This window comes from Tupaia chinensis, unplaced genomic scaffold (assembly GCF_000334495.1).
Source record: "Tupaia chinensis unplaced genomic scaffold, TupChi_1.0 Scaffold000492_1, whole genome shotgun sequence".
Classification (NCBI taxonomy): domain Eukaryota; kingdom Metazoa; phylum Chordata; class Mammalia; order Scandentia; family Tupaiidae; genus Tupaia; species Tupaia belangeri.
Window position 1 is genome coordinate 403,290 of NW_006160004.1, and position 15,576 is coordinate 418,865.

At 45.1% G+C, this 15,576-nt stretch overlaps 1 protein-coding gene across 1 annotated transcript in view; it reads left to right on the forward strand.

Moving 5' to 3' along the window:
* Positions 1-6,065: 6,065 nt before the first annotated feature.
* TMPRSS3 (transmembrane serine protease 3) overlaps positions 6,066-15,576 on the forward strand; it is a 22,697-nt gene continuing 13,186 nt past the window's right edge. The window contains exons 1-4 of the mRNA XM_027774890.1: positions 6,066-6,222; positions 11,630-11,740; positions 12,573-12,689; positions 13,093-13,216. Of these exons, the coding sequence (XP_027630691.1) occupies positions 6,129-6,222; positions 11,630-11,740; positions 12,573-12,689; positions 13,093-13,216 (446 nt within the window). The 5' untranslated portion in view covers positions 6,066-6,128. The remainder of the gene's footprint in view (positions 6,223-11,629; positions 11,741-12,572; positions 12,690-13,092; positions 13,217-15,576) is intronic.

The following is a 15,576-nucleotide window of genomic DNA, read 5'->3' on the forward strand; positions in this document are numbered from 1 at the left end:
TTCGGTGTGTGTGCTCACCAGAGAGAGAGAGAGAGACAGTGAGAGAGAAAGTGAGGAGTCACCCCCATCCCCAAGAGGGATGGCCATGCCACAGTCCCTTTCACTCCATTCTCTTCCCAGGATCTTGGGCACGCATGCACACACACCTGGCATGAGTTTACTGATTCAAATATTAATGATATCTACAAACACTCTCACAGAAATACTGAGAATAATGGGCTTTTTTTTGTTTTTTTTGAGAGGTTTTCGCTAGAGGGCACGTGCGCTCGCCAGAAAGACAGAGAGAGACAGAGATAGAAAGCGAGAAATCACCCCCCGGGGGGATGGCCACGCTGCAATCCCTTCTCCTCCATTCTCCTCTTGGGATCTTGGGCATGCACGCACACGCGCCTGGCGTGAGTTTTAAGCCACCGGGTCCAGGACTTGAACCGCGGTCGACTACATGGGAGTCCAGCGACATAGCCATTACGCCAATTGCTGGTCCCCCTGAGAATAATGTTTGACCAAACAGACGGACAATCTGTGACCCAGACAGGGTGACACAAAATTAACCATTATAGTATCTTTTATCAGAGTAAATGCATTTCATCTTACTTGTGATTTGCTGGGTTGTTTTAAAAAATTAATTAATGGATATTTTAATTTTATAAAATGCCTTTTCTGCATCTGTTGAGATGATTGTATTTTTTCCCCTTCTTTATGCAGTTAATGTAATAAATTGAACTGCTTGATTTATGATGTTTTCTGAGATTGACCTTTTTTGGTTATAATATGCTATCCTTTTCAAAAATGTATTTTGGGATTCGATGTCTAGTTGTTTAGAATCTGCATCAGTGTTTGTAAATTGGCTTCGCCTTTATTTTTCTCTTTTGTAATGTCTTTGTCAGGCCTTAGTGTTAGAGTGGGAACCAGCTTGACTAACTTATTTTGGGGGGCTTTCAGATTGAGCACTTAATTCTAAAATTGTGTAGATTCTTTTAGGTTTTCTGTGTATATTCTCTCAGGAACTCTCTCAGTCCCAGGCAAATCAGGACTGTTGGTCACTTAAATATCAGCATTTGACTGACCTGAAACAATGAGTTGAGAAGTATTTGTTTTTAATTTGAACTTCTGTAAGGTTGGTACAATTTTTGTCTTAAACATTTGAAAGATTGATCAGTGAATCTGTGTCTAAAATTTTCTTGTTGGAAAGTTTTAAATTATAAACTTTATTTAATAGATGTAAATGTATTCTCTGTGTTTCTGTTTTATTAAATTGATTTTTAAAGAAATTTGCACATTTTATCTAAGTTGTAAAATTTTCTAGCATAGAGTTGCCAGGTCTTCTTTGTTTCTTTTTAGTTTTGTTACATAATGTTCTGTGCAGAGATCTTGAAATATTTATTAGATTATTCTTATGTGTTTCATCATTTTTAATGCCAGTATAGATTGTATCATTTAATCTATTTATGAATATAGTCTTTGTTGCTGGTTAATTAAATATCATTGATTTTACATTGACTTTATATCCCAAAGTCTCTCTTGATCTACTTATTGGTTCTAATAATCTATCTTTAGAATTGTAAACATACTCTATGTACAAAAACTAGTTTTGTCTGTGAATGATAATTGTATTTTTTTCTCAACAGTCCTGACTTTCTTTTAAAATTTCTTCCTCTCTCTCTCCTTCATTCCTCCTTCTCTCCCAATTTTCTTTTCTCCCTCCCTCCCTTCCTTCCCCCTTTCCTCTATTCCTTCTTTCCTCTTCCTTCTTTTTCTTTTATTTTTCTATTTTACTTGTTTGGGGCTTTATTGCACTAGTTTGAACCCCGAATAAATGTGAAATATATGTGGTAATACTGCTCCTTCTTGTTCTTTTTTTTATTTTTTTTTATTTTTAAGAGAGATACTTTTGCTATAGGACACCTATGCTTGCTGGAGAGAGAGAGACAAAGTGAGAAATCATCCCCCCTGAGGGGCAGGCCATGCTAAAATCCCTTCTCCTTATTTCCTTTTGGGATTTTGGGCACACATGTACACTCATCCCATGTGAGTTTTAAGTCACCAAGTCCGGGACTCAAACTGCAGTTGATTATGTGGGTCTCCTTGTATCGTTCTTCATCTCAGAGGGAAGTTTCAATGGTTCACCTTCAACTATGAGCTCATTTTATTTTTTATAATATTCCTTTTGCCTTTTTGTTGTCTATTTTTAAGGTGACTATAGTATTTTGATAAATTTACGCATAGTAAAATGGTTACTATAGTCAAACAAATGAACACATCCATATCCATCATCTCACATAAAACCTGTTTTTCTTTTTGTTCTTTGTGTGTGTGTGCATGCATGCATGTGTGTGTGATAACAGTACTTAAAACCTGCCTTCAGTAGATTGCCAGTATTCACTACAACTGTGTGCTCTTGTTGTTCCTTAAATCTCTAGACTTACTCATCCTACATAGCTGCAACTTTGTGCCCTTTAACCTTCATCTCCCCATTTCCTCTCCTCCCTGGCCCCACCCCGATAACCACCATTGTACTCTCTATCTGCGTACTTGACGTTTTTGGTCAAGTTCTCATACCTGTGAGTGGATGCAGTATTTGTCTTTCTTTACCTGACTCATTTCGCTCAGCAGAAGGGCCTTCTAGATTCATTGTCCTTTTCCTTTGAGGAATTCAAAAGACGGAATTATTTTGTTACTAAATAATTTATCTTGAAAGTTTAAAAATAAACAAATCTTATTACTCTGGATGGGGGGAAGGAATTTGGGGATCTGAAACATAGCCTTTTCTTAAGGATAACAGCCTTTTCTAAATAACAAACCTGTTTTTGAGCAATTGTGTTCATGATTATAACATATTAAAACATAAAATATTTCTACTCATTTCTCTTAAAGTCAAGAAGAATTTATTTGTAGAAGCCAGGAAATACTCTATTCAGTTTAAGCTCTTCATCTTAAATCAAAAAATTATCTTCCTAGCTCAACAGTGAAAAGCCTAGACCTTCTTGATGGACAGCTTCTCCCTTTGCTGGGGAGACTTGGAACGTGCCTGTAATTCTAACTGTGTGTGACAGTCACCAGAGCTTCACAGTGTTCCCAGGAGGCCATCGGGTAGGATACCAGCTCTCGTACCTCTAAGCCTGTGAGCTCAGGACATTGGCTTAACGAATGCCACACACCAGCCCCAAGTATGTATGTTCCTCTGGTTCTTAAACACCTCCTTTTGTACTCAGTGGAGCTGAGTTTTAAGTAAACCTTCCCAGAGGGCACTTTATAGTGAAGAGCCACCCTGAGAGGACTTCTACCTGTCCCATCAAAGCTGGCTTAACCCCTGACCTGCATTTGACCCAAGTGTTAACCTGCCTCCTGGCTGCTCTTGGTTCTCTGCATGTCTGCCCGCTGTTATCTGCCCATTTGGGTTTTTAATCAACACATCGGTGTATATGGTCCCCCATGGCACATTGCTGGGTATGGGTTTGTGAATACGAATGCATTCTAGCTCTGTCCTCTCAGTCTTACTCCAGTGGGAGCGATCTCTGTAACACAAGGGCAAAGAAAGGAAGGATGAAGTGCTGGACTCGCTGTCATTTTCTTGGGGTGAGGGGTGCAGTTAGGACAGGGATGAAGCTGAGTGCCCAAGCTTGAAGGGTACCTTGTGAGAAATCCAGAGACAGGAGTAGGTGTGTGGGCAGGTCCAGGAGGTGGAAACGCCAGGCCAGATGGAGTCATGATTGCTTGGATATGCTTCTTTGGTTATTGCCATCAACAAACCCTATCTTCAAAATAGGTCCCAGTCCAGCCAGTTCTCACTGTTGGTTATCACCTGTGCCCCATGCAAGTCGTGCCCTGCAGCAGCCTCCTAGGGCTCTCTGTGCCCCCCCCACCCTGCCAGCCCATGCACCGAGGGTCCACCCTGACTGCCCTGCGCAGACTCTCATGGCTTTCTAATACACGGACAGCAGCCCAGGGTTTTCCCAATACAGCCAGACCCCCGTGTCTGCTCATCAGACTCACCAACCTCATCTCCCACCACTCTCTCTTCATCGCTCTGCAGCTTTTGGGCCCCCTGGATGTTTCTCAGACACCCCAGCACATCCTGTCTTCTGCGCCTTTGTGTGATGGCCTCTTTGCTCAGAATCACCCTCCCGCCCCCCACTTACTTCATCTCATCACCAAGGTCTCAGCAAAATTGTCACTTCTCCCTGTCCCCATCTTTCTGTAACTCTCACCCAGCCTGATCTCTTCCTAATGCTTATCATTACCTAAGGCCACAAGTGTCCCTTTCTGTCTAGACCCCTGGCTCATGGCATATACTCCATGAATGTACAAGGGCATGGTTCACCAGCTAGGTCTGCTCCTCCTAATGAACATGGTCAATTTCCTCTTTTTGTCTGCAGAGCAGCTTCAGGACTAGACCCAGGGCCTTAGTCACTGGGGTAGACATCCCCAGGAAAGCATTCTCTGCCCTTCTTGCTGGCTGCTAGCTCAGCACTGGGCAGGGCCTGTTGATCTTTTAGGTAAAAAGAGTGTCGTAGTTCCAAGGACTCTCTTAAGTGAAGTCTCTGAGAAGTTTGCTTACCTTACTTACTAATTAAAGGGAAGCCATGTTTCCCCCCCTCCCTGCTCTTTGTAGCCATACCACCAAGGGCTACTTGATAGTCCCCTCCAGATTGGGTTACACGGGCACCTGAGATAATGCCATTTGCTACGATGATTGAGTCGACAAGGCTGAGTGACTTGGTGCAAATATTTCCCGATGGGACTAACCCTTTGGCAGCCTGCTTACCATCACTCTGGTTTTGATAATGAAAAAGGAAATTATTTCTGCTTTTCATGATGGCGGCTCCAGAAATGGTGAGTTATGTGGGCATGGGGAGGGAAGGTGCTTCTCAGTCTTTCTCCATGTTGTATGGACCGATAACCGTGGCCTGTTCAGGAGGGGACTTTCTCACCCAGGTTCGCTCTTGCAGGAAGTGTCCTTCCATTTATTCTTACTCTGTGTATAAAGGTAAACTATGTTGTTTACCACACACTAACAGTAAGCAGAAGTATCAGTAAGAACCAAAGCCAAAAATGGACTGCAAGTAAACTTACTAGCTTTCCTAGCTGTTCTTCAGAGCTGTGATAGGAAGGTAGTAAACAGCCTCAGTGCATAGCTCTCACTCAGGTTTCACAGGACTGTGAGACAGTTTGAAACTGCTTGCTAGTTCCCTTTGGAATTCCACTGTTAGAACCGGCAGCCAGAAGGAAATACAATGGGATGCTCTGGGTCCCTGTGTAAGTGCTCACTGGAGCCTCTGTAGGGTGTAGTGTAGGAGGATGCAGGCTCTAGGGAGCCCCTGCCATTCTCTGGCTTCCTCTGCATTTCAAAGTTCCAGGGAATGGCTGTGGGAGGCCTCTTTCTGGCCTCTTTGGCATCGCAATGAGTGGAATTCTCCGGTAGCAAACAGTTCCAGGTTGTGCCTGTGCACGTCAGGGGCCCCCAGCCAGTCGCTGCGGCGGGGGAGAACTGGGCACATGGCGTGCTCGGATACCTTTATCCTTAAGTGGGTCATGCCCGTGTGAGCTTGGGAAGAGCTGTGTTTATGGGAAGCTACTGACACTGGGGCCGAGTGCTCCTCCCCGGGTGCCGTCTACATTTGGGGAACATGGAAGTGAGGTGAGTATGGAAACTCCTTGTGTTTCTGGCAGATGTGTCTGTGCACAGACAGAGCGCCGAGCGTATGCTGGACAGACCAAAAACAATCTTGGGAAGTCCTTTGAAAGTAATCTGAAGAGTCAGGATACAGTAACTTGTAAATAGCAAAGGGGCATATTTCTAAAAGGATACTATGGAATCTCTTTTAAGATTGGTTAAACAATGAGGAAGTGAGTATTTTAGTGAAATTAAGTTAGTTCTACCACTAGCACTGGCGTTTCTGGTGTCTGTAGTGGTCAGAAAAAACTGTGTTCTTGAGAGACCAGCGTTTCCGACCAACTGGTACTAAATGCACTTTATGTGGATTGTCCGCTTCCGGAGACTGAGACTAGGACAAAGATGCACCTGATGCTAATGCTATGAAGGGGAAACAAACGCTTTCTGTTCTTTCTTGGCAAAGGAGGTGGAGGTGGAGGTGGAGCCGAATCTCAGAGGCCCTGAAATAGTCACCATGGGGGAAAATGACCCACCTGCAGCTGAAGCCCCCTTCTCCTTCCGATCACTTTTCGGCCTTGACGATTTGAAAATAAGTCCTGTTGTACCAGGTAGGTAAGACCAGGTGGGACTCTGTGACTGCTGCCCCGCCCGTGTTTAGATGGCAAATGTGGCCGTTGGCTGCCTGGGGGACATCTGCCCAGATGCTCAGGGCTTCCTTAGCCGTTCAGGACCCCAGAGAGAGGGGCACTGGGGAGAGGTCATTGTGCTCAGCCCCTTGCCAGTTCCTTAGAGACAGGAATTTGTTCTCTGGTTGGAGATTTTCAGAGGTTGGGGCTCCGTAGCTGTTCTGGAGGAGGTAAGATTTTAGCCTGGAAATCTCTGAGCCTTCCGAGAAGTCCTAGGAACCAGAGGCTACTAGCCTTCCCAGAAAACTGAAAACAAGTGCGATGTTACTAAAGGTATTAGATGCCTAGATTAAGATCAATGGCCGGTAGGTGACATAGCCATTTCTGGCAACTAAAGGGAGAGAATTTGGTTTTGTTAATAAGCTGCAAATTCTTGATAAAAACAGTCCACTCCATAGTAGGATAGGTCTTCCAAACGCTCATGAAAAATGCATATTATGACATCACTTTGCATGGACTTCAAAATTTTTCTGTACCAAAATAAACTCTTACTTGAATTCCATTTTCCCACAAACTTCTTTAAGTCCCCTTGCACCTAGACAGCTAGGGTCTCTTTGTCAAGAGCTTATCAGGACTCGTCAAAGTGAGCTGTGGGCTTGTTGGTCCCTGAAGCTGGCAGGTGCAGACGGAATCCAGATCCCTTGGGCTGGGGAGAGCACCATGTAGCTCTGGCTGAGGTACCAGAAAGCACTGGAGGAGGGGAGGTGGCTACCCTAATGACTCCTTTTAAAACATCTGGACAACTGCATGGAGGAAGTACAGGAAGGAGGTGAAGTGGGATAAAGGGTTTCAAGTAAGTGAATCCTGTCTGCCACGATGATTGAGTCATATAAACTACAAGACAGACAGTTTATTAATGTGGCTCAAAAGTTAGCGTAAGTGTAAATGAAAGGAAAATAAATATTCTGCGACCATCTGACCTCTCCCCACACCTACCTGGCTTCAATGTCTGCTTTCATTCTCTTCTCTTTTTTTTGGAGAGGTTTTCACAATAGGGTGCGTGCGCTTGCCAGACAGACAGACAGAGACAGAGAGACAGAAAGCGAGAAATCACCCCCAGGGGGGATGGTCACGCCGCAATCCCTTCTCCTCCATTCTCCTCTCGGGATCTTGGGCATGCACGCACACACATGCGCCTGGCGTGAGTTTTAAGCCACCGGGTCCAGGACACGAACCGCGGTCGACTATGTGGGAGTCCAGCGACATAACCATTACGCTACTGCTGGTTCCCTCATTCTCTTCTTGCCCTTGCCTGTAAGAATGAATTCACACACAGAGCAGATGAGTGCAGTGTCCCCAAGTACTCCGGTTTTTATCAATTCCTTCTCTATGGCTTCCCAACCTTCCATCAGGTAACTGTGAGATTCACATAGCCTCTCGATCTTCGTGTGACCTTAATTGCTCTGAAAAGTTTTATAATAGAAATTATATACACACACACACACACACACACACACAAACACACACATAGCCTTAGATTCCTTTCTGTTAATTTTTAATTTCTTTATGATAAAGAACTTTTAGAACTTTTCTTTTTAAATAAGGCAATGTACTGTTCATTATAGAAATAGTTTATCAAAAAGATTTTTTAAAATTACCCACAATCAGAGACAGCAGGTGGTGTAATGGTTAAGGAGCTGGACTCCCACAAGGCTGACTGCTGTTTGAGTCGCAGCCCCAGCAGGTTGAAAACCACAGCAGGTGTGTGTGTGCGCATGCATGCCCCAAATCCCAAGAGGACAGTGGAAGAGAAGGGATTGCAACATGGCTGTCCCTTCTGGGGGTGATTTCTCACTTTCTCTCTCTCCAGCAAGTGTACATGCTCTATGGCAAACAAACAAACAAGCAAAATTAGCCATGACTGCTCTTACTCTCTAAGAGGTAATCCTACTAACAGTTTGTTATTGAATGTCTTGCTTTCTTCTATTTATATTTCCCTTTGAAAGTGACATTAACTATTCACTGTAAAGCTTTTTAAAAACCTTAACAATATCATATTCATCTTTTCAAGAGGCTAAATAGTTAAATATCTCTCAGACACTGACCAACTATGGCTCATAGGCCAAATCAGCCCTCCCATCTGTTTTTGTCAGTGAAGTTTAATTGGAACGCAGACATACTCATTTGCTCACGTGTGTCTATGGTTGTTCTCATGCTGTCACAGAAGAGTCGAGTAGCTGGGTGAGGACATATGGTCCCCAAAGTGTAAAGTGTTTACCGTTTGGTCCTTTACAGAAGAAGTTTGCTGTCACTTTTTCTCTTTTATATTATGTCTTAAGTATTCCAATTTATGCGTATGTAATTTGCTATTTCACCATTTCCTTTTTGTTGGTTATTTAGGCTGTTTCCCATGCAACGATATGGTAATCGGCACTCCACTAAGTGTCATTAAAGGCAGAAATTTGTGTGCATCTATGATGACATGTTAGAATATGTTGCTAGGGGACCAGCAGTCGGCGTAATGGCTATGCCACTGGACTCCCATTTAGTTGACTGTGGTTTGAGTCCCGGATCCGGTGGCTTAAATTCACATCGGGCATGTGTGCGTGCATGCCCAAGATCTCAAGAGGAGAACAGAGGAAAAGGGATTGCGGTGTGGCCATCTCCCTTGGGGGGTGATTTCTCGCTTTCTGTCTCTCTGTCTCTCTCTATCTTTCTGGTGAGTGCATGTGCCCTATAGCAAAAACCTCTAAAAAAAAAAAAAAGAATATATTGCTAGAAGTGGACTTACTAGGTCAAAAACCTCATCCATTTTTAAGCTTTCTGTTCCATGTTTCCAATTTTACACAGTTGGAAAGTTTGCATCATTTAGCCCCCTATTGACCGTAAGTGAGGGTTCATTTTCTTTCACTTTGGACAGCGGCGGCCATAATAAGTCATGGTGATGATATATAGTTATGTCTGTGTCTGTTGGTTGCATGTTCCTTTTTTAATTTCCAGAGAAGTTGAATGTTGTTTTTTTCATGCATGTTTATTGTTTGCACTTTTTCTTTGGAGAGATACTACACATTTTGCTTTTTATTCCAGGCGTGTCCTCAAAGACAGACCAGAGAGGAGAGGGGGAGGCCGTGTGGGCCCCAAAGGGTAACATGGTGAATGGGTAGGAGGTGAACCTAAACTGATAGACAGTTTCTAATAGTTCATCTTTGATTCTACATACAGAGTCATTTCCCAAATAGAACTTGGATCCAGAACAGCTGGAATGATAAGAGATCATTTTTCGGGTTCTTGCCAAATTTCAGATGTAGAGTAGAGGGTGGGAATCTCAGTTGTTGATTCGGTGCAGGCTAAATGGGGTATGGTCGCACCACAATCTCTTTTTCTCCATCTTCCCACTCAGTCAGGATTCTGAGTGTACATACACATGCATGTTTTTCAAGACACCAGGGCCAGGATTCAAACTGCTCAGTCAGCTATGTGAGACCTGGCTCCTTTAACGACTAGGCCATGGGGTAGGCGCTATAATCACACTCTTTATTACCAGAAAGTTAATCAGTGGGTTCCAAAGACATAATCCTATGCTCAGTGTGTCCAAGACTAGGAGAAGAGGCAGGGCACTAGTCTCTGCCCTGAGCAGTTGTGGGCCCTTGGCCATTCTGTCCTTCCTGGATTCGAAACTTCCATATTTTTTGCAAAGACAACTTTGGTGTAGATGTATTTTTAGGACTGAGGGGATCATTTAGGTGAAATGGCCTGTTCTTGAGAGGAAAGGTTCTGATTGTTCAGAGAGGTTTGCACTCCTGAGTATCTTAGGAATCTTTGTATCATCTCTTCCACCGAATCTGCCTGGTCCTGTGGGCAGGAACTGTGAAGGGTCTATTTGCAAGCTACCAAGTTAGCCTATCATCATGCCATGAATGCTGGCAGAACTCCTGGCCACTTGTGGTGGCACAGCAATAACACAACATTCTGTAGTGCCAAGACCACATGGTAATGTCCCAGGGCTGTGTCCTGGGGTCTTTTGGATCCTGACTGTCCAAGACTGGGAGTGGATGGCAACATGAACGCCCTACTGAGAGTGTTTCTTTCTCTTTCTCTCTTTCTATCTCCCTCGCTTACGGAATAAATAAATAAAAATAAACTTTTTAAAAAAAGAAAATAAAGAAGACACAAGGCTCCTGGATCAGAGACAAATAACTCTATTCCTCACGGCACTGCAGACAGTGTGAGTCTCATGTTGGTGCCGGTCACCCTTGCCTTCTAAGTCTCATGATAGAATGGGGCAGCCCAGGTCGTGGGCAGCACATGCAGGCATTCATATCACAGCTGAGGAACCCAGAATTAAGGGAACCCCCATTGTCATAACAGGCTGCAAACAAATCTGTGTGAATTTTGCTCTGGAAGAAGATATTCTATTTACTAAATCAGACAGTAAACTAACCTGTCCTTTGCACTGGAGGAAGACACTGTATTTTCTAAAGCTTGCTCTATATACATCCTTGAAGAGAGTCTGGAACAAAGTCAAACAGTGTCTCTGTGGACAGGACCATGGAGAATGGTTTGCCAATGCCCCATTCTCGGAACCTCTCTGGGAGACCCTGGCACTCCCTCTTCCTGCAAGTGCCCACCCAGGTTTGCATGCCTCCCTCTTCTGTTGGGAAACATCCTTGGGAGGCAGAGCTCTGCATCCCTTGATACTAATGTCCCGGGGTGGCTGAAACAAGATAGCAAAACCTGGGTGGCTTAGAACAACAGGAAGCTCCTCTCTCAGTCTGGAGGTCAGAAGCCTGAAACCCTAGGTGTCCTCAGGGCCATGCTCTCCCTGAAGCCTAGAAGGGATCCCTCCTCACCTCTTCCCAGCCTCTGGTGGTTTGTCAACAACTGTGGTCATCCCATGGCTTATGGATACATTACCCAGTCTGCCTTCATCGCCATGTGGCCGTCTTCTCCCTGCGTCTCTCCTTCTCCTCTTTTCTCTAGACATACTTGTCTCTGTATCATAATTTCCCTTTTTTATAAGGGCTCCAGTCATGTTAGAGTGGGAGCTGGCATGTTAACTTAGTTTCTCCATAAAGACCTTGCCTCCAAATAAGGTGACATTCCAAGGTACTGGGAGGAGGACTCTAGCATGTCTTTTGAAGGATACTGTTTAACCCATAGCACTGTCCTCTAAGCCAAGAAGCACAAATCTGGGGCAGGATTGAGAGGGTAGGCCTTAACTTCAGAATGTGTCCCTTGACAGGTGGACTTTCTTTAACTAAGGCAACTTTCTTAAGGCTGGGACTATTGCTGTGAAGAGGAGGGGGACACGGTGCTACCTTTTCATTTCCTATTACTCAGAATTGGTGCTCTGTGGCTCTCCGTTCTGCCCCCTCTTTTCGGTTTTCAGATGCAGACGCAGTTGCTGCACAGATCCTCTCCCTGCTGCCACTGAAGTTTTTCCCAATCATCGTTATTGGGGTCATTGCCTTGATACTAGCACTGGCCATTGGTCTGGGCGGTGAGTACGATTCATTATTCAGGAGCTCTCAGATACCTAGCTGAGTACTTAAACTTGCATGAGCTTCCCCTCCTGCTAGCCTTTCGCTTCCACCTGTCCTTAATTACTGGAACAAACATCTTTTGGTTTGCTGACTTCACCCACGGGAATGGAAAGCCAATCTGGGGTCCAGCAGGGGCTGTTGGCCACGCTTAGGGCTTTGTCACCAAGGAACCTGCCCAACTCAAAATGTCCAAAGGCAGCTGATGAAATAGAATCCTGGGGATGGGGCGGAGAAGACAAAGAGGCCCATTCATGTGATGCCAGGCACACTGGTTATTTTTTTCATAAGGTGTATGTGGCTCTTGGGAAATGGGTCTCTTGGATGGAGGGTCCCTGACAGGGAATGATTTCTCATTTTCTCTCTCAAATAATGGATCACAGAAATCTTCAGATCACCACCTGCTTGGCCGTATGGTCCACAGCCTCGCTCACTTCCTACCAGAGTGAAAGCAAACGGGCTCTGTGGTTTCAGTCAGGACTCCTTGCTCAGCCGGCTCAGCCGGTCAGCCCAAAGCCTTGCAATTGCCCTCTTGACCTTGAGCCCTCCGGAGTAACTCTATCTTGAGTTGTGGCTCTCAGGCCAGGCCACTTAGTCAGACACAGTGGGGCACAGCAGCCCCACCCACTGGAATTCACAGAAACCGGGCTGAGGCTGCTGACAGGGATACAATTCAATGCAGCTTTCATTATTAATGGGCACAGTCAATGCCATGTGGCAGTGAATAGTCGCCAGCGCTGTGCACTGCAGGAGCTGTTCATTAACATCCCTGTTCTTCTCCACTGTCCGCAGTCCACTTCGACTGCTCTGGGAAGTACAGGTGCCGCTCGTCCTTTAAGTGCATTGAACTGACGGCTCGTTGCGATGGGGTCTTCGACTGTAAAGATGGGGAAGATGAGTACCGATGTGGTAAGGTCATGCATTCTTACTGTAGGCGGAGGAGGCCAGCAGAACCTAGCCCTGACCCTTCCTGTCTTCGAAATGGGTCGAGTTGAGGCCACTGTCATTTATGTCTTCAGCTGAGATTCAACAGGCATTCACCCCCCAGAGACTTTGGGCTAGGCTTGCGGGGAGGGCCATGATATGGAGCTCAAGTTCAGCTGGGGAAGCCCCATAGGCGATAAAATGAGACCTCCATGAAGTCTTAGGGAAGGGACTGCCAGAAAGTAGGGCCTGTTGCTATTCTGCAAGGAGGAGGCCTCTATGGACAAGGCACAGGTCTGATTCAGTAAACGGGGATCTGAGCTGGCTGTGGAGAACCGTTCCTCTGACTCTGGCTGCTAACAGGACTTTCTCCCTGTGCACTGGGCAGTTCGGGTGAGTGGCCAGAATGCTGTGCTCCAGGTGTTCACAGCTGCTTCGTGGAAGACCATGTGCTCTGATGACTGGAAAGGCCACTACGCTAATGTTGCCTGTGCCCAACTGGGTTTTCCAAGGTAAGTTAGAGAGCATTTCTGGTTCATGGGTGAAACAGCAAGAGGTAACAGTGGAGAGAGCAGCCCATTGGTTGCATGCTTACCAATGCCTTAATGCTATCACTTCCATTGTCATGGCAACCCCACGATGCTCGATCTCATTTGGCTGTTCTGTGGCATGTGGCATGGCTTCCTGCATACCACTTCACTTAGTTCCAGCGACCACATCCACACCCATGCACACTTCCCCTCAACTCTAAAGAACCAATTTCTAAGCCTGAAGTTTAGTGAAAACACCATCATTCTAAATAGTCGTTTAGCTACATGTAGAAGAAAGAGCTATCGTGGGGAAGGGAGTTTCACATTTCAGTGTTTGGTATTGCCTTGATGACTTTTTACACTGAAGTGATACATTTTTGCCCAGATCAGGGTCTCCTGTTGCCTCCTGGCTCCTTTCTTCTTACTCTACAACTGCCAGGTGTCCATGGTTCCCTAACATCACCCATAATCTCCTTTGCTCCTGACTCCCTGGCCATGCTGCAATCCCTTCTTCTCTATTCTCCTCTTGGGATTTTAGGCATGCATGCACACGTGCCTGGTGTGTTTTCCGCCTACCCTTAAAATACTTCCTTTTAGAGGAAATCTAGGGAAGGCCATTTCTCCAGTTTGTCACCTCAGCGTAGCCTCCTCCTTCACTCGTTTCATCTGTTTTCTTCTCTCTCTGTTGTGTCAATTTCTAAGATTTACATTTGCATTCTTTTTTTGTTGTTGTTTTTTATTCTTCCTACTGCTATCTTGAAAATTCTTTAATCTTTTCTACCCTACTACATCCTATATGAGATATCTGGGATTTAAAAAAAATGGGGCTGGCAGGTGGCATGATAATTAAGGTGCTAGGCTCTCACAGGGCTGACCATGGCTTGAGTATTGGACCTGGCGACTTGCTTCCTCCTTCTCTCCCTCTTTCTCTTTCTCTTGGCTTAAATTGAATAATAATGATAACAATAAATAGATAAATAATTCTTTTTGAAAAAGAAATGGATTGGCAGAGTAAATATAAATTTAAAATAAAGTACATTAATCTATTGTTCTGGGAAAAAACAAAAACAAAAACAAAAAACAAGTTGAATTGCTTCGATCCAAACCCTAGTGTAGACTCAGGCAAGCTCTATAACTTGTGTCTCAGTTTCCTCTCTTAGAAAACAGGGATGGGGCCAGCAGGTAGCATAGTGGTTAAGGTGCTAGACTCTCACATGGCCACCTGTGGTTTGAGTCTTGGACCCAGCAGCTTGAAGATCACGCTGGATGTGTGTGCATGAGTGCCCCAAATCCCAAGAGGAGAATGGAGAAGGGATTGTGGCATGGCCATCCCCTCTGGGAGGTAATTTCCCACTTTCCCCTCTCTTCATCATTGTCTCTCTCTGACAAGCACATGGATCCTGTGGCAAAAACCTAAAACAAGTAAATAAATAAATAAACAAACAAACAAAAGTAAATAGGGATAATGGGGTGGCCCCATGGTGTAGTAGTTAAAGGGGAGCCAGATCTCACATGGCTGACAGTGTGGTTCAAATTCTGGATCCAGTAGGCTGAAAAACACATGTGAATAAAGGCTCAAAATCTCAACAGGATGGAGAAATGGAGGAGATTGTGGCATGACCACACCCTCTAGGAGGGTTACTCTCTCTCTCTCTGTCTTATTTTTTGGTGAGCATACTCACCCTCTTGGGCAGAAAAAGAATGAAAGAAAAAGTAGAGATAATGCCTACTTGAAAGAGTCTGTAAGTTCAAACGCACTTCAAGTGCATAAGCAAGTCTGGTGTACAGGAGCATGCTGTAAGAGTGCGGTTGTTGGTTTTACACCCCCCTGTGAGGCTCCGACAATAAATTTACAGGGCTCTAGTTGCAGCATTTGAGGTCTCTTTGTATTTCTCTAGCCCCACCCCTTCCCCACCCACCTGCAGCAGGATCTCCCATCCCAGCAACAACTGGGCACTCTCAGGCCAGTGCCTGCCCTATGAGCCAGTTGAGCAATCCCACTGCCGTGATTACATTTCCCTCAAAACTCCAAGCTGCCTGACTCTGCATTCCACGTATGCATCCCCCTAGTATTTACGGTAATCTAATGAAATCCTGTGTGATAAGCTGGTGTGTTGGCAAGGGAAGCAAGCCAATGCATGATGTTTCATTCATTCCACAAAGCAAGGTGGGGCAGGCTATCATCTACCACCTCCCGTCTCGGACTCTATGCCCTTGCTGGCTTAAGTCATGCCTCCCTGACCATCCTTCTCCAGGAGACTCACTCCCTGATCTTCAAACATGTGCTTGATCTGGGTTCCTCCTGAGCCAGTTCTTTCCACTGGTTACCACTCTCCAGCAGG